The 25,988-nt window shown below is 31.0% G+C and overlaps 1 protein-coding gene across 1 annotated transcript in view; it reads left to right on the top strand.

Annotated features, from left to right (window-relative positions):
- The first annotated feature begins 3,473 nt into the window (after positions 1–3,473).
- The window catches only part of camk1gb (calcium/calmodulin-dependent protein kinase IGb), a 48,078-nt gene continuing 25,563 nt past the window's right edge, over positions 3,474–25,988 (top strand). Inside the window, 2 exon segments of the mRNA XM_056449582.1 lie at positions 3,474–3,590; positions 15,725–15,836. Of these exon segments, the coding sequence (XP_056305557.1) occupies positions 15,751–15,836 (86 nt within the window). The 5' untranslated portion in view covers positions 3,474–3,590; positions 15,725–15,750.

Below are 25,988 nucleotides of genomic sequence, written 5' to 3'. Positions count from 1 at the left end.
TTTTCCTTTACTAATGTCTTTCAGTGGCTTCATATGAAAAGTGGGATTCAGGAAAGACTGTGTGCGTTTGCTAAAGTAATCCTTCAGTAATCGTATAAACTCAATCTTACGGCACATAAAGCAGTAAATCAACTCTGGCTTACACTTTCACTACTGTTAATCAATGCTGTGTACAAGGAAATATGCATGTTTAGCTGTTTAAACAACTGCTGTTTAATGATAACTGGGAAGATTTTGTTAAGTTAAATATTCAGCTCATGTCAACCCAATCAGGGAAACACTTTTTTTCTGCCAATTAAGCACATTTTTAATCATATCACCATTGTGAAAAAACTTGCTCCTAATACTAATGCAAAAATACTGCAAAATTACATACTGTAAACTATAATGTTTTTTTTTCTCTGTAATGGTTCATTTTAGATTTTAATGAAAAGACACTATTCAGAACCATGGAAATTACAAAGAAGAACAAAGTAAAAAAAATGTAAATTACAAAAAAGGACAAAGTAAAAGTGACAAAAAAGGACAAAATAAAAATACTAAGCAATAAAACTTTTTTTCTTTTGATTTTGAACCACTTTAAAAATCTATTCAAACACGTGACGAATCAAACCGGTAGAAATGTTGAACAAATCGCGATGCAGTTTTTTTAACAGAGGGGGCGCTGTATTCACAGGCCAAACTCGCTTTACCTGCACATCATCTGAAAAAATTTATTCAAAAGTGATAGCTTGGATTTACTCAATTTTTTTACGTTAAGTGGTTGTAAACAATTTATTTGGGCTGAATTTAAACAAATTAAGTTGAACATTGCTCAATTTAATTTGTTTGTTTAAATTCAACACAAATAAATTGTTTGCAACAGTTTTGGATGCAACACTTTTTTTCAGTGTATAATGTTTATTCTCTCTGTAATGGTTGTTAATTGTTGATTTTCTTTTGACACTATTCAGAACCATGGAAATTACAAAGAAGAACAAAGTAAAAAAAATTTATTTCAAAAAAGGACAAAGTAAAAGTGACAAAAAATGACAAAATAAAAATACTAAGCAATAAAACTTTTTTTCTTTTGATTTTGAACCACTTTAAAAATCGATTCAAATACGTGATGAATCAAACCGGTAGAAATGTTGAACAAATCGCGATGCATTTTTTTGAACAGAGGGGGCGCTGTGTTCACAGCCCAAACTCGCTTTACCTGCACATCAGCGGCGAGCAAGAGGTGAGGCGGCAGACTAAAATGACAGTGGTGAGGTGTCCCAGACAAACACAAACTGTGTTCAAATACTGCGAAAAGACGTTTACTTGTTAACAGAACAACGAATATGATGCACATAAACCGCCAGCATAGTGAAATACTGTCTATATGCCAAAAGCTTTTAATAAGCCAAACCACATGAACCAATGGGTATTTTCTGAAATATTTCGTTTGTGAATCAGTCTTTGTTTTAATAAAGTAACTGAGCCTATGTTCTGTCCAACACAATCTCACGACAATTCGTAACTTTTTGATTTAGTGGCTAATTCGTATGAATTCGTACGATCTAATTCTTACATTTTCGTACGATTTGCTCATCCCCTAATGACGGTTGGGTTTAGGGGTGTGGTTAGGTGCCACGCCTCCTTTTTAAAATCGTACAATTTCGTACAAATTAGCCACTAAACTGACAAAACGTAAAATACTTACGTTTTTTCGTGAGATCAGGCTGTTCTGTCACAACGCCTTTATTGAAACTGCCTTTAAAATGATTGTAAAACCCGATTTAGACTGCTACAGAATTTAGAAAGTCCAGCATTTTGAACAAGTACGGCCTACAGAATTTTGGACGTAACATTTAAAATCGTTATGAGCTAAAGCAAAAGTTCTTGTGTAGTTTTGCGGTTTATATTTAGTGTCGCATGCAGAAAGTCATTTCCAACGTCCAGAAAAATGACCAAAAACATTGTCAAAATATTCCAAGTGACTTTAGGGGCTCAACTGCAATACGACGCTCCAAGAACACTTTTGTGCAGCAAAAAAATATAACGTACATCTTAGGACATTTGCTGTCTATGCCAGAGTTCTCAGAATTAATCTAAAATATGTTCATTTGTGTTTCAAAGATAAACAAAGGTGAGTAGTTAATGACAGAAATCTCATTTTGAGGTGAACTAACCCATGCAGTGTGTAGTTGCCACATAGGTCATGATAATGCTTTTACTTCATTTCACACCATTTTTAACGGTAGTTTAATAGTCACGGTGGCTATTTTCTGAAATGTTTCGTTTGTGAATCAGTCTTTGTTTTATTAAAGTAACTTAGCCTATGTTCTGTCACAAAGCCTTTATTGTATCTGCCTATACAACCATTTCATAACCTGATTTAGAATGCAACCGAATTTGGAAAGTACAGCATTTTGAACAAGTATAGCCTACAGAATTTTTGACATAACATTTAAAATCGTTGTTGGTCAAAGCAAAAGTTCCAGCCTGATCTCACGAGAGAACGTAAGTATTTTACGCTTTGTCCTTTTAGTGGCTAATTCGTACGAATTCGTACGAGTTCAGTCTTACGAAATTGTAAGATTTTAAAAAGGAGGTGTGCCACCTAACCCCACCCCTAAACTCAACCGTCATTGGGGAATGAGCAAATCGTATATACGAATTAGATCGTACGAATTCATACAAATTAGACACTAAATCAAAAAGTTACGAATTGCCGTGAGATTGTGTTGAAAGTTCCTGTGTAGTTTTGCGGTTTATATTTAGCGACATATGCAGAAAGTCATTATCAAAGTCCGGAAAAATGACTAAAAACATTGTCAAAATATTCCATTTGACTTCAGGGTTCAACTGTTATTATACGATGAGCCAAGAACACTTTTGTGCAGCAAAAAAAATATTTAACGTACGTACATCTTGGGGCTATATCTGTCTAAGCAAGAGAGTTCTTGGATTTAATCTAAAATATGTTCATTTGTGTTCAGTAATTAGGTAAAGTGAGTAATTAATAACAGATTTTTCATTTTGGTGAACACATAGTTGCCACTAAGGTCACGATAATGCTTTTAGCCATTCACTGCATTTCCCGCCATTTGAAACGGTCGTTTAACTGTCGCGATGTCTATTTTCTGAAATGTTTTTTAATCCGTCTTTGTTTTAATAAAGTAACTTAGCCTATGTTCTGTCACAAAGCCTTATTGAAACGATTTTAAAGCTAATATAGATGTAGAGAATGCATCACAATTTTAGACAATAGAGTTTTTTGAACAAGTATACCCTTCAGACTTTTAAACATAACATTTAAAATCGTTATCGGCTAAAGCGAAAGTTCCCGCGTGTTTTGCGGTGTATATTTAGCGTCACATGCAGACAGTCATTACAGAAGACCTTGAGAGAGAGAGAGAGAGAGAGAGAGAGAGAGAGAGAGAGAGAGAGAGAGAGAGAGAGAGAGAGAGAGAGAGAGAGAGTCCTCCTCTGCTCCTCCTTTACCGTGTAATCTCCGACCTGTTGGCTATTTGTGCTGCTGTCCACGGCTGTAATCTGTCCAGACTGCAGCGGGCTTTTGGCAGGAGAGTCGGAGCGAGCATCTTTTGCGCACTTGCCTCTAGGTAAGTCAAAGGACGGGACGCTGACCCGAGCAACACCGCTATTTTTATCCGCATTCAAACCGAAAAACAGGTCGCACTTTAAATGATAGCGCAATTAGTTTGAAATGCATGCAACGTCTAGATATGCATTGTGATTAAAAGTATGTATTATGTGCATTAGACTGTATATCAGTTTTAATTGCATGCGTAAAAACTAAGATCTATGACTGGTTTGCAGGTTAAATGCACGCGTTTTTTTAAATATAATGCTGTAAATGAAAGACTCTCAATGTGCATTGCTTGCAAATGTCTGTTTCGTTGAGATCTGCGCAGTTTCCTCTCTCCTCGCATGTCATTCTCTGTCACTGCTGTCCTTGCTTGAGACTCGATAGTTTCTGCAAGAGACAGAAATCGTGCTGGAGTTGTTACAGACCTGAAGGTAAGGTCAAACACTGGCTGTGTATGATATGTGTGTGTGTGTGCGTCTCCTCTGCGTGTGCATGCATCAGAATGCACGTTGTGAAGGATGATTAATGCATGCGGTTTAAAGGTGCAGGCTGGTGTACAGTAGTTGATTAGATTGAAAGTGAATGACGCGCGCAGTTTGGTCACTGAGGTGTACAGTATGAGAGTCATGCGCTAAATGCATGTATTTTAATGAGGTGCATCTTTATGCTGGTCTCGTACACTGATAAAAATTTTCTGCTTCATTTACTTAAAAAATATAATGAATTTTTTTGCATAGCTTTATCATGTAGATAAAACAACACTAGGCCTTGTAGAACTTACTCAATTTTTATATTTGTCGAAATAAAATTTTCACATAAACTTAACTTAATTTTTCTATTTCTCTAACCATTATTTTGTGTGTGGGATCTACATAACCTAATGAGTTATAAACTTGCATTTTGTATTGAAACCAACATCTTTTTTTAAATTGTTTATATTACAAATTTTAAGTAGGAGTAGACTACTCATACCAAATATAACATAAAGCTGGCAAATTTTGTAAAGAAATGACAGGATATGTGAAAAATTACAGGTTTTATTTTTTCATTTTTTTTCTTCAATATACTGTTCAACATACCAATTTTTTACTCTGTCAAAATATTATAAAATGATAGAATACAAAGGATGTAATATGGATGGTTCAGACTATTTTCTCTACAATAGTGCTTGTGTTTATTAATCATTAACTGCAACTAAAACAGTAACATAAGCATTGTAAACAAGCAAGTAAAAAATCTTCACAGAAAACGAAACTTTTTTGGATTTTTTTTTAATGCATCCTACTAAACGTATGCACTATATTAACTGGTAATGTTGTAGATCAAATTACATTTAGACTGTAAAAAAAAAAAAAAAACTCACTTCACAAGCACAGGGATAGTTCACACAAAAATAGAAATTCTGTCATCATTTTCTCACCCTTTACTTGTTTCAAACTTTTTTGTGTTCTGTTGAACACAAAGATTTGTTTTTTTCCTACTGTGGAAGTCAATGGTTACAGAATAAACTTTCTTTCAATAATTTTCTTTAGTGTTCAACAGAAGAAAGAAAGGTTTTGAAACCACCTTAGGGAGAGAAAACAGTAAAATAAAAACATATTTTTTTGGTGAACAAACCCTTCAACTGACCCACAAGTATGGTCCAAATGTGACAATGTAATTTCAAAAAAGTGCTTTTGGTAAACCTGAAGAATCTGAACAGTACAACAGAATATGAAGAGTACAATTTAACTGAAGTGACCCAACAAAATCCCGCTACTATCAACAATGTCTGTATGGCTTTTAGGCCAATAAGCTGACCTTGAGATTGTGGACGTTGGGGAACATGTTACTGTTTGTCATCAAGCTTGAAGAAGCCCTTATGAAAGACCTCAAAGTTGTATTTGAGTTTCTTTGGACAGTTTAGTTCCAGTGCATAAATGCGGCCCATCAGGTACAGTAGGTGCAAGAATCTGCTCCAAAAAGTACATCTCTCTACAGCTATTTCAGCTTTCTTGTGACCTTCATCCCTGGATTGGTTGTCCACAAACATGTTGGAAACAAGGGAACTGAAGTGCTCTTGAATGGTTATGGAATCGTAGTCATCTCAAACCTGTAAAAAAATCCCCCAGAAATAATTAAAATTCTAATATATATTTGCTAATGTAATGAGTGCACATAGTTGTACATAGTAATGTACATAGTTTGCTGCCCCTCTGAACAAAGATATGGAACACATATATATATATATATACTATGCTAAGATATTTTATTTAAACTGTAAAATTTACTTAAACAATCCACAAAGCAAAAACATAGCTTAAATTATTAAAACAGCCCCCTGCAAAAGTTTACACACCCTTGGCTTTTCTACGTTATGGTGGTTGTTCATGAGTCTCTTGTTTGTTCTGAACAGTTAAACTGACTGCTGTTCTTTAGAAAAATCCTTCATGTCCTGCAGATTGTTCAGTTTTTCATCAGCAGATTTGAACCCTTTTCAGCAGTGACTGTATGAATTTGAGATTCATCTTTTCACTCTGAGGATGATTGAGGGACATAAACACAACTGTTAAAAAAGGTTTAAATGCTCACTGATACTTCAGAAGGAATCACAGGACATTAAAAGGCAGGAGTGAAACTTTAAAAAAATGAATGTCATTTTTTTTCTTATTTTATTGAAATATTTTTAAATATCATATTTTACTTTAAAAAAACAGAAAATACTTGCATATTTCCCAAAAGGCTAATTGCAATTTACCTTATTATTTAGATTATAAAAGTTTTCACCGGCCGGCTCTTACTGCCTTGCATTTACTTCTGGAGCATCAGTGAGTGTTGAACCTTTTTAATACTGTAGCTTTGTTTGAGTCCCTCGATCATCCTCAGAGTGAAAAAACTGAAAGACAAATCCCACAATCATAAGATCACTGCTGGAAAGGGTTCAAATCTGCAGAAGGTGCTGAAAAAACGAAGAATGTGCAGGACATTTAGGACAGGATTTAACTTTTCAGTACAAACATAAGACTGATGACCATCTATCACAAAGCAGAAAAGACACTCGCAGATCATCAGAAAACCACAAACCATATTAAAAACCAGTGTATGTAAACTTTTGTGGGGGCTATTTTAATATTTTGAGCTAGGTTTTTGTTTTTTGAACTATATGTAAACATCTTGTATGAAAAATGTTACTCAAAACAGTGCTAAATAAAAAATAACATGCATTTTGTATATGATCCCACTTATTTTGCTAAAAGTTTTCACATAAATAGAAAAAATATGTTCATTTACCTGGTAGTCCTTGATAAACTCTGTCTTTTCACCAAGGAAGAGTATTAAGCCTCTGATAACAGTTTATCTTCGGGAGTCAGTGCTGTTATCCTACAAATATATAACAGGACATATTAAAATTGTCACCATTACCTTATCTTCCACCTGTCCAAATGTGAATTTAATGCACTGCAATCAGCTTATAAACAGTTAACACAATAAACCAATTTCTTAAACATTACATACCGTTATCCAGTGCACTTGTCAAGGTAATCACCTGTGGGGACAGTGTGTAATGATAATTAACTCACCAATGCAATAATCCAAATCCATAGCAAATAGTTTAACTAATAAAATTTAATTTAAATGGTTATCTAAAAATGTAGTGAAATAAAAACAAAGATTTTTCTCAGCATTTTAAAAAGAGAGAACAAAGATGCTGAAACTAGCACTGGGTATCTGAGGCACTTTTATTATTATACTTCAATTTGCTAGCCTGGCTTGCATAATAACTAACATGATTTTTATCATTATGTTGACTTTAAATAATGTTTGAAAAGAGGGCTTAAGACCAGGAAGAGCTTCTCTAAAAGGCCCTTTACATGTAATTTAAGTTAAAGAACATAAAACCATCATCTTGACAGAATATTTTTCAAACGTGAGAATGAATCAGTCTCTCCAAACATGTACATTTTTGTTTTAACAGATACCATCAATGCAGCTCAAGTAGTGAGCACAAATAAATCGAAGCATAGTTGCATACAAATATTATGTAGGCCTACTCATTTTTATTCCATTGAAGATAAAATAATGATTAAAATAATGATTAATGACTCCTGACATAAATTAATGTCACTGCAACATATGACATAAACAGTCTGGTCAAATATTCAAGCTAGATTCTTGTGCAAAGAGGTTAAAATGAAAGAATCTAATTACTAATCCTGCTCTAAAAATACAATCTAACATTATTTTACACTACATGCATTATTTTATAGTCAGATTTGCAAAAGTGTCAACTTAGAGTAAAAACAAATCCGCCATTTGCATTAGCACATGCAGCAACTAACTGCCACATACCAGCTTACCGTTTATGTTAATAAATCCATATAAAAAAACAGTTCTTTACAGTTTACAGCTGTCTTTGTTTCTGTACAATGTCAAAACTGTTGTAAAACAAATGTTAATGAACCTATAACTAATAACTTGATTCTTACCTTATTTCGTCCGCATGTACTTCTTCTTCTTTCAAATGGGGTTTCCCAGCCAAAGACGAAGGGGAATAGTTATTTTGTAAATTAAACAAGGTTATGTTATGTTGTCTATGAGTACAACAAATGTTTGTCTGAGATTACTTATTAAAAGTGAGTAAATAAAAAAATGCACAATGTCTTGTGTTTTGAACAAACCCTGGTGAATATAAAACTGCATTATTTCATGTATAGCTACGAACTTAACATTTTTTGTTGATTTCTCTAATTAAACCACATAGTATTTACAAACACTCAGAATCATTTTTATCAGTGTAAGCGAGTGGTATTAAGTCTGTATATGAAAAAGGCTGCAGAGGAAAGACAAAGCAGGCAAGCATTGAATGTTTTTGTATGAGCAAAAAGAGGACTACGTGTAACATCTTTGCATCCTTTGCAACGTAATGTAGCGCAGGATGCATATTTTAATACATGAGACAGACTGCTGTAGTGGCGGTGGTTCTCTTTGCTATGGAAAGTGACTTTAGAAATTGTAAATATTGTTCATAAATTTCTGTAAACTTTATTTGAGTCGAATTTGTTATTTCAAATGATTTATTTGATGTTTTAAATAATTAAATTGTTCATTTTTGTTGTACACTGTAAAACTCAATAAGTTAAGGCAGCTCAAACCGCTTGAGGAAACCGATTTCTACAAACAATTTGAGTTCAAAAACTAATATATATGAGTACTGTGAACTTAATTTAAGTTGAAGTAACGAGGTATTTATGTAACTCATTACCTTCAACACTGAGTTCAAAACTCTTCAAATTGAGTAGAATTAACGATCAGTAAATTTTGAGTTAACTACACTCATTTCATTTGTTAAAGTGGACTGTTGAGTTTTACAGTGTACGTTTTTGCTAAGTGTTACATTTGTTTTGGGATTTTTATATAATCTAATTTATCAGTGATGTGCATTGTAGGCGTGGGCTGGTATAGGTTTCTACAGTATGATAACCTTGGGTAAAAATATCATTGTTTCACAGAATCACTGTATTGTGATCGCTGCTCTAAAATCTTCATTAGTTTCAAAAACACAGATTTCTTTGCATGCAAAAAAAAAAAAAAAACACTTAAAAAGAAAAAATCTTTACATATACCTTATGATTGGTATGCATATTTTTTTTAAGGTTTTAATACCTTGACTTTTCCAAACCAGTAAACCTTGAAATCAGTTATCGCCGTAGAAGCCGCCACAAATTCATAAAGGACTGAGCTATTGTATTGTAAATATTTAGTAATTATATTATATATTTAGTTAAATTAATTTCAAATATTAAAAAATATTGCCTAAATATTTGATCAAAAATGTTTTTATTTATAATTTATTATCATCATTTGTTAAATTATGTGTATTATGTTATTTACACATTATACAGACGTAAATATTTGTAATGTGTATCTTAATTTAAATATTGTAATTTTTAATATATTTATTTATTTATCGGTAACTCTTATTCAATTGAAGAGTTTGTTTTTAATCATCAATAGTTTTTACTTGAAATATATTGCAGTATATTCTAGATCTATTTTTTTCTGTGCACATTCTTTTAAAATTTCCTAGTACTGGGTTGCGGCTGGAAGGGCTTCTGCTGCGTAAAACAAATGCTGGAATAGTGGGCGGTTCATTCCGCTGTGGCGACCCCTGATGAATAAGGAACTTAGCCAAAGGAAAATGAATGAATAATGTATTTATGAATTTATTATGTTGATCTATAATTATTATAAATTTGTTTCATTTTTTAATATATTATAATTTCATTCATATTAGATTTAATATAAAATTATATATACTATTACAAATACATATTATATAAATTAAATATAATACAAATTCTATTTAATTGTATATTAATATAACATTAAAACAATATTTTTATCATTATTTTTAATCATTCGCTATCACAGTTGTGCAAGTGTATTTTGTAATGACAGGGAAAATAATGACTCCATGTAACCACACAGGTTCACATAAGTCGCGGTGTTTGTTAAGTCCATTCATGCCTGGTAATCGGATGTTCCTTTTCTCTTCAGGTTACCTAATTTCTTAATTAAGAGGTCTATTAGTGATCTACTATTAGACTATAAAATAATCTGTTCCGTTGTGTTTTTTTCACATCGCTGTACAGATTAATAATCAATGCTATATTTCAATGTGTCAAATGAATGCAGTGTTTCATGGCTACTGAATGAATAAAATCCAAGTGACCTCTTGAACCGAGGTAGTGAACTGGTTTAAGGTCAACTCAAAAGATCAGAGTCTTTAACCTGTTATATAAGCAGAACAAGATTTAGCAGAACTGCTCTTAACTTACCACAATGTTGCCGCTAATCCAAGTCTTTTTATGTTGAAAGATTAATCTGATTTGATTGTATGTATTTGTGACTGCCTTATATAAAGATGCTCTGGAATGAACACAAAGGAATCTGTAAATATGGCAGTTTCTGTGGTTTTACTGTGCTGTGGATGAGTTTGAGTAAGACAAGTTCAGTTTTTGGAGGTGTTTTGTTAAAGAGAATTACTTTGACAAATATATTCATCATTTTGAGGCATGTGATGTTTAAACTATTGAAGTTTTGCATTTCTGAGTGGGTGCGTTCAACTGTTTCTACACTTCAACCATTTTATTGGTACACTCTTTAAAACGCTGAGTTGTACTTAACCATTGTTGGACAAATCCAACATTTGTGTAAAGAAATGTCATTTTAATGCTATTTTAAAATAACCCAAAGGCTGGATTTATCAATATTTGATCCAATATTGGGTTTATACAACCCATCATTTATTAAAGTATTAGTGAATAATATCTGAATGGTCCCCCTTTACACTTTACATCGTATTCCATTTTAGTTTCCATGTCAACACAACAAGATTCAATCAAGAAGAGCAGACAATTAGAATTTGGTTTATAAAGCGTGTTACATTCTCAATTTGGCTCTTTGGTAATTCTGTTACATTCAGAATTCTATACTAGACTGCAGCTCTGCACTAGACGTTTGGCCAGCGGAGAAATTAAAATGGTCGTGCCCAACTGAGTCTGGTTTCTCGCAAGGTTTTTTTTTTTTTTCACTTTCGCCAATTAGTGAAGTATTTTTTCCCTCTCCGCTGTCGCCACTGGCTTGCATGGTTCGGGATCTGTAGAGCTGCTCATCGTTAGATTTGCTCTTCAGTGTTTGGACTCTCAGAAGTGATTTTTAAACCACACTGAACTGAGCTAAACTGAACTTAAACACTACAAACTGAACTACACTGTTCCTATTTACTGTTACCTTTTATGTGAAGCTGCTTTGACACAATCTACATTGTAAAAGCGCTATACAAATAAAGGTGAATTGAACTTCTTAATTTCTGTACTTTCTAAATTCGGCACTTTCGTAATTCTGTTACATTCTAAATTCTGTATGTTTAAATTTGTTACATTTTAAATTCGGCACTTTCTAAATTCTGTTACATTTTAAATTCTGTTACATTCTAAATTCTGTTACATTTTAAATTTTGCACTTCATAAATTGTGTTACTTTCTAAATTCAGTTACATTCTAAATTCTGTTACTTTCTAAATTCAGTTACTTTCTAAATTCAGTTACATTCTAAATTCTGTTACTTTCTAAATTCTGTTACTTTCTAAATTCAGTTACTTTCTAAATTCTGTTACTTTCTAAATTCAGTTACATTCTAAATTTTGCACTTCATAAATTCTGTTACATTCTAAATTCTGTTACTTTTTAAATTCTATTACATTTTAAATTCTGTTACATTCTAAATTCTGTTACATTTTAAATTCTTTTACTTTCTAAATTCTGTTACATTTTAAATTCTGTTACTTTCTAAATTCTTTACTTTCTAAATTCTGTTACATTTTAAATTCTGTTACTTTCTAAATTCTGTTACATTTTAAATTCTGTTACTTTCTAAATTTTGCACTTAATAAATTCTGTTACATTCTAAATTCTGTTACTTTTTAAATTCTATTACATTTTAAATTCTGCTACATTCTAAATTCTGTTGCTTTCTAAATTCTGTTACTTTCTAAATTCTGTTACTTTCTAAATTCTTTTACTTTCTAAATTCTGTTACATTTTAAATTCTGTTACTTTCTAAATTCTGTTACATTTTAAATTCTGTTACTTTCTAAATTTTGCACTTAATAAATTCTGTTACATTCTAAATTCTGTTACTTTTTAAATTCTATTACATTTTAAATTCTGCTACATTCTAAATTCTGTTGCTTTCTAAATTCTGTTACTTTTTAAATTCTATTACATTTTAAATTCTGCTACATTCTAAATTCTGTTGCTCTCTAAATTCTGTTACTTTCTAAATTCTGCTACATTCTAAATTCTGTTACTTTCTAAGTTCTGCTCTCTAAATTCTGTTACTTTCTAAATTCTGCTCTCTAAATTCTGTTACATTTTAAATTCTACACTTTCTAATTTCTGCTACATTCTAAATTCTGTTACTTTCTAAATTCTGCTATTTCTAAATTCAGTTACATTCTAAATTCTGTTACTTTCTAAATTCTGTTACTTTCTAAATTCAGTTACATTCTAAATTCAGTTACATTCTAAATTCTGTTACTTTCTAAATTCAGTTACATTCTAAATTCAGTTACATTCTAAATTCAGTTACATTCTAAATTCTGCTACATTCTAAATTTTGTTACATTTTAAATTCTGTTACTTTCTAAATTCTGTTACTTTCTAAATTCTGTTACTTTCTAAATTCTGTTACTTTCTAAATTCTGTTACTTTCTAAATTCTTTTACTTTCTAAATTCTGTTACATTTTAAATTCTGTTACTTTCTAAATTCTTTTACTTTCTAAATTCTGTTACATTTTAAATTCTGTTACTTTCTAAATTCTGTTACTTTCTAAATTTTGCACTTCATAAATTCTGTTACATTCTAAATTCTGTTACTTTTTAAATTCTGCTACTTTCTAAATTCTGTTACTTTCTAAATTCTGTTACTTTCTAAATTCTGTTACTTTTTAAATTCTGCTACTTTCTAAATTCTGTTACTTTCTAAATTCTGTTACTTTCTAAATTCTGTTACTTTCTAAATTCTGTTACTTTCTAAATTCTGTTGCTTTCTAAGTTCTGCTATTTCTAAATTCTGTTACTTTCTAAATTCTGTTACTTTCTAAATTCTGTTGCTTTCTAAGTTCTGCTATTTCTAAATTCTGTTACTTTCTAAATTCTGTTACTTTCTAAATTCTGTTACTTTCTAAGTTCTGCTATTTCTAAATTCTGTTACTTTCTAAGTTCTGCTCTCTAAATTCTGTTACATTTTAAATTCTACACTTTCTAAATTCTGTTACTTTCTAAATTCTGTTACTTTCTAAATTCTGTTACTTTCTAAATTCTTTTACTTTCTAAATTCTGTTACATTTTAAATTCTGTTACTTTCTAAATTCTGTTACTTTCTAAATTCTGTTACTTTCTAAATTTTGCACTTCATAAATTCTGTTACATTCTAAATTCTGTTACTTTTTAAATTCTGCTACATTCTAAATTCTGTTACTTTCTAAATTCAGTTACATTCTAAATTCAGTTACATTCTAAATTCTGTTACTTTCTAAATTCAGTTACATTCTAAATTCAGTTACATTCTAAATTCAGTTACATTCTAAATTCTGCTACATTCTAAATTTTGTTACATTTTAAATTCTGTTACTTTCTAAATTCTGTTACTTTCTAAATTCTGTTACTTTCTAAATTCTGTTACTTTCTAAATTCTGTTACTTTCTAAATTCTTTTACTTTCTAAATTCTGTTACATTTTAAATTCTGTTACTTTCTAAATTCTTTTACTTTCTAAATTCTGTTACATTTTAAATTCTGTTACTTTCTAAATTCTGTTACTTTCTAAATTTTGCACTTCATAAATTCTGTTACATTCTAAATTCTGTTACTTTTTAAATTCTGCTACTTTCTAAATTCTGTTACTTTCTAAATTCTGTTACTTTCTAAATTCTGTTACTTTTTAAATTCTGCTACTTTCTAAATTCTGTTACTTTCTAAATTCTGTTACTTTCTAAATTCTGTTACTTTCTAAATTCTGTTACTTTCTAAATTCTGTTGCTTTCTAAGTTCTGCTATTTCTAAATTCTGTTACTTTCTAAATTCTGTTACTTTCTAAATTCTGTTGCTTTCTAAGTTCTGCTATTTCTAAATTCTGTTACTTTCTAAATTCTGTTACTTTCTAAATTCTGTTACTTTCTAAGTTCTGCTATTTCTAAATTCTGTTACTTTCTAAGTTCTGCTCTCTAAATTCTGTTACATTTTAAATTCTACACTTTCTAAATTCTGTTACTTTCTAAATTCTGTTACTTTCTAAATTCTGTTACTTTCTAAATTCTTTTACTTTCTAAATTCTGTTACATTTTAAATTCTGTTACTTTCTAAATTCTGTTACATTTTAAATTCTGTTACTTTCTAAATTCTGTTACTTTCTAAATTCTGTTACTTTCTAAATTTTGCACTTCATAAATTCTGTTACATTCTAAATTCTGTTACTTTTTAAATTCTGCTACATTCTAAATTCTGTTACTTTCTAAATTCTGTTACTTTCTAAATTCTGTTACTTTCTAAATTCTGTTACTTTCTAAATTCTGTTGCTTTCTAAGTTCTGCTATTTCTAAATTCTGTTACTTTCTAAATTCTGTTGCTTTCTAAGTTCTGCTATTTCTAAATTCTGTTACTTTCTAAATTCTGTTACTTTCTAAATTCTGTTGCTTTCTAAGTTCTGCTATTTCTAAATTCTGTTACTTTCTAAGTTCTGCTCTCTAAATTCTGTTACATTTTAAATTCTACACTTTCTAAATTCTGTTACTTTCTAAATTCTGTTACTTTCTAAATTCTGTACATTTTCAATTGTTACATGCTAAATTCTGTTCTTTCATCATTCAATTACATTTTAAATTTCATATATAGGTTGTACTTCCAGGGGCACAAAGACATACGACCATACTTCTCAAGAGTGCTTAAAAAAAGAGTGGTTATTTCAACTCAATTTGGTGTGATATCTACACAAACCCAACTATTAGCTTAAATTTTCAATTACATTTGTAACCCAACATTTGGGTTTGTCCATTTTAGACCCAAAATTAAGTTAAAACAACCCAACATCTTTAACACAGGGCTGTTAAATCTCAATGAATTGTCACCGAATGTGTCAAAGAGTCCGAAAAAATAAGCTCAAAAGTCAGCCAAACTCCATTAAGCATCGACGCAGTTCCTGTCTGTGCATTGACCAGCCAAAACCTGATTAGCCTTTTCTGACAGCCGTCTTTAATCCATGTAGGACAGCCAATGAGAAGCGGCGTGATGTTTAAACAGGCCAGAGCCGCTCAAGTGACGCTCAGTCAAGAGTGAAGCCGTCGACTGACTCTCAAACATGACACTTTATCAAAGACATTCTGCTTTATCAATGGAAACTTAAACAATGCAAACCACTTCTGATGTTTTATATTGACGCGGCTTTTGATTTGGATTCAAACTAGAAATCCGAACTCATGGCTCCTGGAATATTAAGGGTTGTTTTAGCTGCAAGCAAAGGTATTTTAACTAGTCGTCTTACTGTGTGTATAGGGCTTAGTTGGTTATTTTAAATGTAATTTTCTGTTTTGTTTTTGGTCTCCTCCAGAAATCCCTGTAGAAGCTCACGCAGAAATGGGCCGAAAGGAGGGCGAATATGAATGGAAGAAGAGCACGGATAACATCCAGGATGTGTTTGACTTCATGGATGTTCTCGGATCGTGAGTGATCATTTACTTCTGATGCTTATTTGCTGTTAAAGCTTTTATTTAAGGGTTAGTTCAACCATAAATCTTAATTCTGTCGTCATTTACTCACCCTTTATTTGTTCTGAACCTGTTCGAGTTTCTGTCGAACACAATAGAAGATATTTTGAAGAATGTTGGAAACTTGTAACTTGACTTTCGTAGTAGGAGAAACAAATAGGTCTGGAACAAGTAAATGGTGGCAGATTGTTTTAGTTTTGGGTGAACTGTCCCTTTAAGTGGACTGGATAATGCTTTATTTTCAGGTGTTTCACAGTTTCTTGTACTTGCTATAGTAATTACAGTTAATTACGCTTTATTACGTGCAACTAATCTTAAAGCTAACCCTCATTCTAACACTGACCATATAGTATATATCGCATATAATAAATGTTTCTTAGCAGCTAAATAAACTGTTACACATGAGCAAGCACTTCTTAAAATAAAGTGCAAGCGTGGACTGAAAGAAAAAAGACTTGTGATTATTATAGTCTAGTTTTTGGAAATTAATATATTCTGACAGCAAAGTAGTTAATTTATTTCCTAAATGCAAAGTGAAACTGCAAACTGAAATGCAAACTGAAAGTTATTATTATGTTATTATAATTGTGTATGATATAGTTGCAAAAATTAAAGCTGAGAAAAAAAAAACATGATCAATCGCAACCAAAATAAATGGCTGTTTTGAAATATCATATGTGTGTGTGTGCCGTGTATATTTATTATGTATATATACTGTAAATACACACATGCATGCATAAATCTGAGAAAATGTTTATTTATATTTAGATTAAAAATATATATGTATAGGATTCAAAATATATAATGTAAATATCTGTGCAAAAAAATTTATAGTTTTGTTTTTAATGTATGTGTGTATTGCATGTTTATAATGCACACACACAATACAAACTTTGATTTTGGATGCAATTACTTGTGATTAATCTTTGCCCAGCACTAAAAACAAACAGACATTTATTTGCAATTTATTTAGAAAAAGCTTAAGTATCTAAAATGTGTCAGAGACTTCTCCAGAAATTCAAGACTCCTCACACAGTTGGTGTAAAAGGATTAACTCTATAACCACCTCCTCCCTTCATACCCCAGTGTTTTCCCAACTTCATTGGGTTACACTGGCACTTCTGGCCTTTATAAGCTTTGTAATTCAAGGATTGGCATTTGGGAGATTAGCAGTTCATTCAGAAAAAGCTCAGGAGCATTCAGGTTTAACAGAGTCTTAACATTTTGATCACTTGCTGATGATTTGCAGCAATTATTATAAGCTAATTATTATTCAAATAATTAATTTTGAGGATTTAAAACAGATATTTTATATTAATGCTGTTGTTGTTTTTAAATAATCCCTGGTCATTTATTTTGAATGTCTGTTTTCTTGATTTCTGGTGTTAATTTATTGTGTAAATAAATCAAATATTTCAAAATAAGTCACATGTATATTTGAAGTAATTCTTTTTTTGTTGTTTTATTGTTAATTTGCCTATATTTAAATTGCTTAAATTATGTAAAAACAAGTAAGATAACACTCTCTCACTCACTTTCCTTTAGCCACAGCAGAATGAACCACCAATTATTCTGGCAATTTTTTTGTACACAGCGGATGCCCTAATATTAATAATCCATTTTGCTGTATAAATATACATATTATTAAATTATTTCGATATTTAAAAAAATTAATATTTCTGCATTATATTAATTAATTTCTTGTTATTTTTAATTTAACTTGGCTTACTATTATTTGAAAAATGTTAGATTCTTTTCAGCATAAATGAGTGCACTCCTCACAGATCTCTCTTTTAAATTCATATTTTCAGCAGGATGCTTTACAATATTATATTTGTGCATAGACATTAGATTAATAAGTACTAAGGCCAAAACTGGAACTAATCGAGCAAAATAACTTGACGATCACAGTGCAGAAATGAGTACACCCTAATTAATTTGTTGGAGAAAAAAATATGAAATAAATTTTAATAAACAGGAAAAATCAAGAGAAACAAACTTTATATATATATATATATATATATTTTTTTTTTTTTTACTCATTTGAATTTAAATGTATAATCTTTCTATTCCTAAGGATGTTCGTTGACCAAACTCTTATTTTAATACATACAACTGTTTAATAAAACTGGTTTGTTTAAATGCATCAAAATATATTATCTATATTCACTGAGAAATGTATTTATTTAATTAATTTATTTATTTATTTAAACAAACTAAAACATACTACAACGAGTGAAACACGCAGACATCATGGGGGTGGCATAAATAACGAATGACAATAAAGTGCTATCAGAACAGTGTATAAATACAGAAGGAAACAATTAACTAAACAAGCTGACAAGGGGGTGGAGACAATTAACTTAAATATTAAAAAAAGAGGGTAAACTAAGGGGAACAGGAAGTGACATGAAGTCACAGAACTGAAATATACAAATACAGAAACCAGGACGGTACAGTACTCATATATGCTGTGTACTGTATATACTGGACACACAATTGAAGTCCAAATCTTTTGCCCTCCTGTGAATTTTCTTTTCTTTTTCAAATCTTTTCCAAATGATGTTTAACAGAGCAAGGAATTTTTCACAGTATTTCTTATAATATTTTTTCTTCTGGAGAAAGTCATTTCTTTTATTTCAACTAGAATAAAAGCTGTTTTTATTTAAAAGCATTTTATGGTCAATAGTATTAGCCCCCTTAAGCAATATTTGTTTTCCACTGTCTACAGAAACAAACCATCGTTATACAATGACCTGCTTAATTAACCTAGTTAAGCTTTTAAATGTCACTTTAAGCTGAATACTAGTGTCTTGAAAAATATCTAGTCAAATATTATTTACTGTCATCATGGCAGAGAAAAGAAATCAGTTATTAGAAATGAGTTAGTAAAACTATTATGTTTAGAAATGTGTTGAAAAGAATCTCTCCGGTAAACCGAAATTGGGGCTATAGCCAATATACAGGGGGGCTAAAAAGTCTGACTTCAACTGTATATAAACAATTGTTCAAAACTTCTGCAATCTCTTAAATATACTTACAGTAAATCATAAATAAAAGTTATGTTAAATGAGTCGGCTTAAACCTCTGATCCCATCTGATCACCTTACTGTGTCTCAGACTCCGCTGACCCGTCCTGTTGTCCTGTGATGTCACAGAAAGCTGACTAGACTCTGAGTTCAGCAGACATGAGCAGCTGTACACCGTCTCTGCTGACTTAACAGTGATCACTAAGCAGAATCATGTGTCGTCAAGGCTGTGTCCCTAAAGACAGACCTACATACCAGTAATTGGGGCCTTCGTTAAATAAAGCTTCATTATTCGAGATCTTGGCTCTCAGAGCTTTTAAAGGGATAGTTAAAATCATTTACTCTCCCAGCCTCTGTTCCAAACCTGTTTGAGTTCATTCTTCTGTTGAACACAAAAGAAGATAGTTTGAAGAATGTTGTAAACCGGTGTTCCGTAGTGTTTTTACAATGGAGGTCAATGGCTACTGGTTTCCAACATTCTTCAAAATATCTTCTTTTGTTCAACAGTTAAAAGTTTTAAAACCCTCTTGAGGATGAGTTGATATTTTTGGGTGAACTATCCCTTTAAGGTGAGACATCATATAGGCAAAAATAGTCCTAATGCACCTGTCAGTGTTGATAGTTTTGTTTTTTATAGTGTTTTTTTTTTTGTCTAATGCAAGGAAGACATCTAATATATACCTTTAAGTGTTTCCTTTGTCGCACTTCATCAGTTTGTGTGGAGATTTTAATTACAGTGCACATTATTAAGGGTTTAATTTTATTCAAAATGAGTTTTTAGTCGTAAATCTCCACCTCAGCAACACATACAGCAAACTTACTTTCTCTCTTTCTTTCTTTCTTTTCTTTTTTTCTTTCTTTCTTTCTTTCTTTCTTTTGTTTTCTTTCTTTCTTTCTTTCTTTCTTTCTTTCTTTCTTTCTTTCTTTCTTTCTTTCTTTCTTTCTTTCTTTCTTTCGTTTTTCTTTCTTTCTTTCTTTCTTTCTTTCTTTCTTTGGTTTTTCTTTCTTTCTTTCTTTCTTTCTTTCTTTCTTTCTTTTTTTCTTTCTTTCTTTCTTTCTTTCTTAATTTCTTTCTTTCTTTCTTTCTTTCTTTCTTTCTTTCTCTCTCTCTCTCTCTCGTTCTTTCTTTTTATTTGACAGGATATACACATAATAACATTTTAAAAACAACTTGTTTCCATTGTGGTCCTTGATGTAAAGTACAGTTTAAGCTACTCCCAATAACACATTATATAGTAAATACAGCAAAAATAAACACAAATGCAGTCATAAATAACTATTAAAACATACTGTAAAATCCATCAGCCAGCTTTTAGATTTTAAACGAAAACTAACTTCACATTTTAATCATATTTATATCCTGAAGGTTTTCCAAAAGGGTATTGTTTATACATATTTTTGCCTGATTATATACATTTTATAAAAAAAAAAATTCAAAAATAATATAATAATAATAATAATAATAATAATAATAATAATAATAATTGTGTGTTCGCAGTATTTTTTAAATATATCTAGTCATAATAATAATAATAATAATAATAATAATAATAATAATAATAATAGAATATGTAATATCAATATAATTGTAAAAATATATAAATCTGAACCTGACTTCATCTAATATTCAGATTGTTTTGTGGTACAAATGTATGAAAATTAGTGCGTATAATGAAATATTATATCATTTTCATATTGGAAGATTAATATTTAAGAAATATTGTAGCATAAAAAATTATTAATCAACATTGTGACAAAAATGAAAATTCTGTCATCATTTACTCACACTTAACTTGTTCAAAACATGTTTGAGTTTCTTCTGTTGAACACAAAACAAGATATTTTAAAGAATGTTGGAAACCTGTAACCAGAGACTTCCACAGTATTTTATTTTTTACTATGAAAGTAAATGTTTACCAGTTTCCAACGTTCTTCAAAATACCTTCTTTTGTGTTCATCAGAAGAAAAAGAAACTCATTTGGAACCACTTGTGTTTAAGTAAATAGTAAACTCTCATTTTCGGGTGAACTGTCCCTTTAACATCCATGGAATGTAGAAGAATGTTTAAAGTTCTATGACGTCATTTTGAAAATCCGCTTTATTTTCAGGAGTGTACATTGGAGTCATGTTATTGGTCTCTTGATAGATGTTTAATTGAATGACGTGAGCAGCATTTAGGTCAGTCTGTGTCTGGAGGTGAACAAAGGGTAAAGCACAGGTTAAGACACTTCCAGACCCGAGTGTGTTAATCACTCTGGCAGACTAGAACAGGGATCACACACACACACACGTCAGGGAATGGCTGACAGGATGGAGAGATTTGAGATAATCTACCAGTCATCGTCTGCACTGTGCTGTCTGTTATGACATTGGTGTATATTATTATACTGTATATACTTGATTATGCTATTGTACTTGATTAATTTTTAATTAAGGCAGACCATCCTATAGGTGCATGTTGACTAATAGATACTGTCGCGCCATGCTTCCCAAGTTAATTAAGAGTCACATACATTATTTGTATTAATGTTAGTTTAAGCCTAACTAACTAAAAAGTTGGGTTATTTTTTGGTTAAAAAACACTCAATGTTTATTATATACAGTATATGAAATATGAAATTAAGTCAAGTTGTTATTCTGCTACATGTGTGGACATACAGTGGAAAGAAATGTTGTGTCTTGCAGGACTATGGTGCTACATAAATCCTAAATATGTACACAACACTGGATGTAGGAGCTATTTTAGTACCTATAAATAACTAACATACCAGAGCGGTAATCAAACTATTCTAACTACTAGCTATACATATAAATACTTTGAACTATACACATAACCCAAGACAGACGATACAAGTATTTAAGGTTGAAGAAAACAAGTAATCAACAGCAAGATTGAGTCCTTGTAAAATGGAGTTTAAGAAAAGTGTCCAGTGCATATAGAGAGAAATGTTTTTCAAGCCCACTCACCTGTAGAAACACTCTGTTTTCTATATGCGCTCTCTATATGTTAAGTGCACTCTCTATAGGTAAAGTGTCCAGTGCATTTGGCAAGCCCACTCACCTGTAGAAACACTCTGTTTTCTATATGCGCTCTCTATATGTTAAGTGCACTCTCTATAGGTAAAGTGTCCAGTGCATTTGGCAAGCCCACTCACCTGTAGAAACACTCTATTCTCTATATGCACTCTCTATATGTAAAGTGCACTCTCTAAAGGTAAAGTGTCCAGTGCATTTGGCAAGCCCACTCACCTGTAGAAACACTTCTCTCTATATGCACTCTCTATAGGTAAAGTGTCTGTTGCATATAGAGGGAAGAGTGTTTCTACAGGTGGTTTGTCAAGCCCACTCACCTTCGTGAGGCACACTTCAGAAAAGCACAATGTTTTTATATCTTTTAATACCTCTTTTAAAAACTCTAATAATTTATTTTAATTGACTTTTCTGGTGATAAAATAATAATTTCCCCTATATAATTTGCTATGTTATGTCATTTTATAACAGTATTTTTTTTTTAGTATTTAAATCTTTAACAGTTTGATGCACAAGCTGTGAAAACACATTGTCATGCACAACATGGGTCTAAAATGACCCATATTAATTTCTTTCGTTATTTCATGCTTGGCTGGCCACTTTTGTTTGTTTGTTCGTTTGATATCTTGGAGTTTATTTCAGGATAATATAATATTCCCTGATCTATAAATTCCATGAATAATCAAAATATCCATTTTCTCTGTTTTTAGACCCATGTAGTGAATAAAAGTGTGTGTGTGTGTGTGCGCGCGTGTGTGTATGCAAGTATATGTATGTATGTATGTATGTATATATATATATATATATATATATATATATATATATATATATATATATATATATATATATATATATATATATATATATATATATATATATATATTCACAGTTGAAGTCAGAATTATTAGCCCCCGTTTATTTTTTTTTCCCCCAATTTCTGTTTAACGGTGAGAAGATTTATTTCAACACATTTCTAAACATAATAGTTTTAATGACTCATCTCTAATAACTGATTTATTTTATCTTTGCCATGATGACAGTAAATAATATTTGACTAGATATTGTTCAAGACACTTCTATACAGCTTAAAGTGACATTTAAAGGTTTAACTAGGTTAATTAGGTTAACTAGGCAGGTTAGGGTAATTAGGCAAGTTGTTTTTTATAATGATGGTTTGTTCTGTAGACTAGCGAAAAGAAATATAGCTTAAAGGGGCTAATAATTTTGTCCTTAAAATGTTTGTTTAATGTATGTTTAAAAGATGTTTGAAAAAATAAAAACTGCTTTTATTCTAGCCGAAATAAAACAAATAAGACTTTCTCAAGAAGAAAAAATATTATCAGACATACTGTGAACATTTCCTTGCTCTGTTAAACATGATTTGGGAAATATTTAAAAAAGAAAAAAAAAAATCAAAGGGGGCTAATAATTCTGACTTCAACTATCTATCTATCTATCTATCTATATATATATATATATATATATATATATATATATATATATATATATATATATATATATATATTTATATATATATATATATATATATATATTTATATTTATTATTTATTATTTTGGATTATTGTTGATATAGAGACACATTTACTCAATTAAATTTATTGTGACATTTTTTTACTATATTTTGGCCAATGTTATATATTTATATGATATATTTATTAATATATTATATATTTATTGATATTATATTATATAGATTATAAGACTAATAAATATGCATTGTAATTAAAATCTGCAAATGAATGAAATGCAATAACATAACACTTTAATGGTGTATGTTAGATGTTTTCTTGCCACACAAACATACAAATAAACGTGATGAAAAGCCAAGCAGTTTTCATGTTTTGTTTTGATGCAGCATTCAGTTTTCCTCAAATGTAAGGTGTGAATTAAAAACAACACATTAAAAACAAGAAATCGCACAGTTGATGAAGGGAGGTAGTTTCATAGGTGTGTGTGTGTGTGTGTCTGGAGAGCTCTGTCACTGTGGTGTTACCGGCTCCAGCGGAGCATCCTGGGCCGTGGAGAGTTGAACACAGTGGTTTCCTCTGACAAAAACAACCCAAATTAAAGCCCCACAATCCCTCAGCACGGACGTTTACAGCCGTCAGGATGAAAAACAGCATCTAAAATTGTCTGATATTGCTGGAGCATGATGAGAAATCATGCTTTTATCAATTGCATTGGCAGTTTTATCTGCCTTCAGGCACATTCTGTAAACTGACCTTCAGTTTGAGCCATATTTAGTTTTAGGTCTATTTTTCTCAAGCAATGCATCTGAATCCACAGTGATTCATGAATGCAGGACTTTCTAAAAGATGATTCACTCTTGACCATAGGTGAAGGTAAACACTTTTTCTTAGATTTTACATTCAATGCAGGAGGAAAAATGGAAAACATTTATGTCGTGACTCTCTCTCTCTCTCTCTATCTATTAATTCAATTCAATTTCATTCATTCATTCATTTTCCTTTGGCTTAGTCTCTATTTCAGAGATTGCCACAACGGAATGAACCACCAACTATTCCAGCATGTTTTATGCAGCAGATCGTCTTCCAGCCACAACCCTGTACTGTGAAACACCCATATACACTCATTCACACACATACACTGCGGCTAGTTTCATTTATTTATTCATTTTCTTTTTGACTTAGTCCGTTTATTAATCTGAGGTCGCCACAGCGGAATGAACCGCCAACTTATCCAGCATATGTTTTACCTTCCAGCTGCAACCCATCACTGGGAAACACCCATACACTTCCATTCACTCACATACACTACAGCCAATTTAGCTTACCTAATTTTCCCCTAAATCACATGTGTTTGGACTGTGGGCGAAACTGGAGCACCCGGAGGAAACCCACAGCAACACGGGGAGAACATGCAACACACACAAATGCCAACTGGCCCAACTGGGACTCGAACCAGCGACCTTCTTGCTGTGAGACAATTGTGCTAACCCATTTGTGTTATACAAATATTTGTACAATTAAAAATAATGCTTTGAATGATGCATTTAATTAGCATTTTTGGTAATTTTTATATATATTTTTGTTGCATAGTTACAAATAAAAGAGTTGACTGAGACTCAAATTACATTAATATTATTATTATGTTATTATTATTGTTATTATTAGTAGTGGTAGTAGTAATATTGCTATTATTGTTATATTAATTATTGTTATTAGGCAAGGCAAGTTTATTTATATAGCACCATTCATACACAGTGGCAATTCAAAGTGCTTTACATAAACAAGAATAAAAGAGACAAATATAAATAAAATAGAAACAAATAAAATAAAAACAGATGAAAACAGTTTTTCCATACTCCAAAAACACCGGTGTATCATATTTTGTCATTTTACTCTGGGACTTCCCCATTCTGGTGATCACCCACATTGGACGTGTCCAACAGATTCGATTTTTCACCTATAATCGAAAAGTTAAGCTTTACAGCTCTAAGTACATGCCCTCCTATTTCAACTTCCTTCTGGAAGTAAATCGCACGGCCCCTGACTCCTACCCCCTCCCGGGAGTAGATCGCTTTAGCTAGCCAAACGTAATAAAAAGTATTGATCTCAGCCAGAGGTTATATTTATTATTATTATTATTATTATTATTATTATTATTATTATTATTATTATTATTATTATTATATTATTATTATTATTATGAATTATTGTTATTATATTTATTATTGTTGTAGTTGTTGTTATTATTATTATTATTATTACTATTATTATTATTGTAGTCCTTATGATGATGATGATGATGATTTATTATTATTATATTCATTATTATTATATTCATTATTATTGTAGTCATTATTATGATGATGATGATGATTATTATTATTATATTCATTATTATTATTGTTTTAGTTATTATTATTATTATTATTATTATTGGTATTATTATTACTATTATTACATTCATTATTATCATTCATTCATATTCTTTTCGGTTTAGTCCCTTTATTAATCCGGAGATGCCACAGCGGAATGTACCGCCAACTTATCCAGCACATGTT

This window comes from Danio aesculapii, chromosome 23 (assembly GCF_903798145.1).
Source record: "Danio aesculapii chromosome 23, fDanAes4.1, whole genome shotgun sequence".
Lineage (NCBI taxonomy): Eukaryota > Metazoa > Chordata > Actinopteri > Cypriniformes > Danionidae > Danio > Danio aesculapii.
The sequence above is the reverse complement of the archived record's forward strand: the minus strand, read 5'-3'. Positions and strand labels throughout refer to the sequence as shown.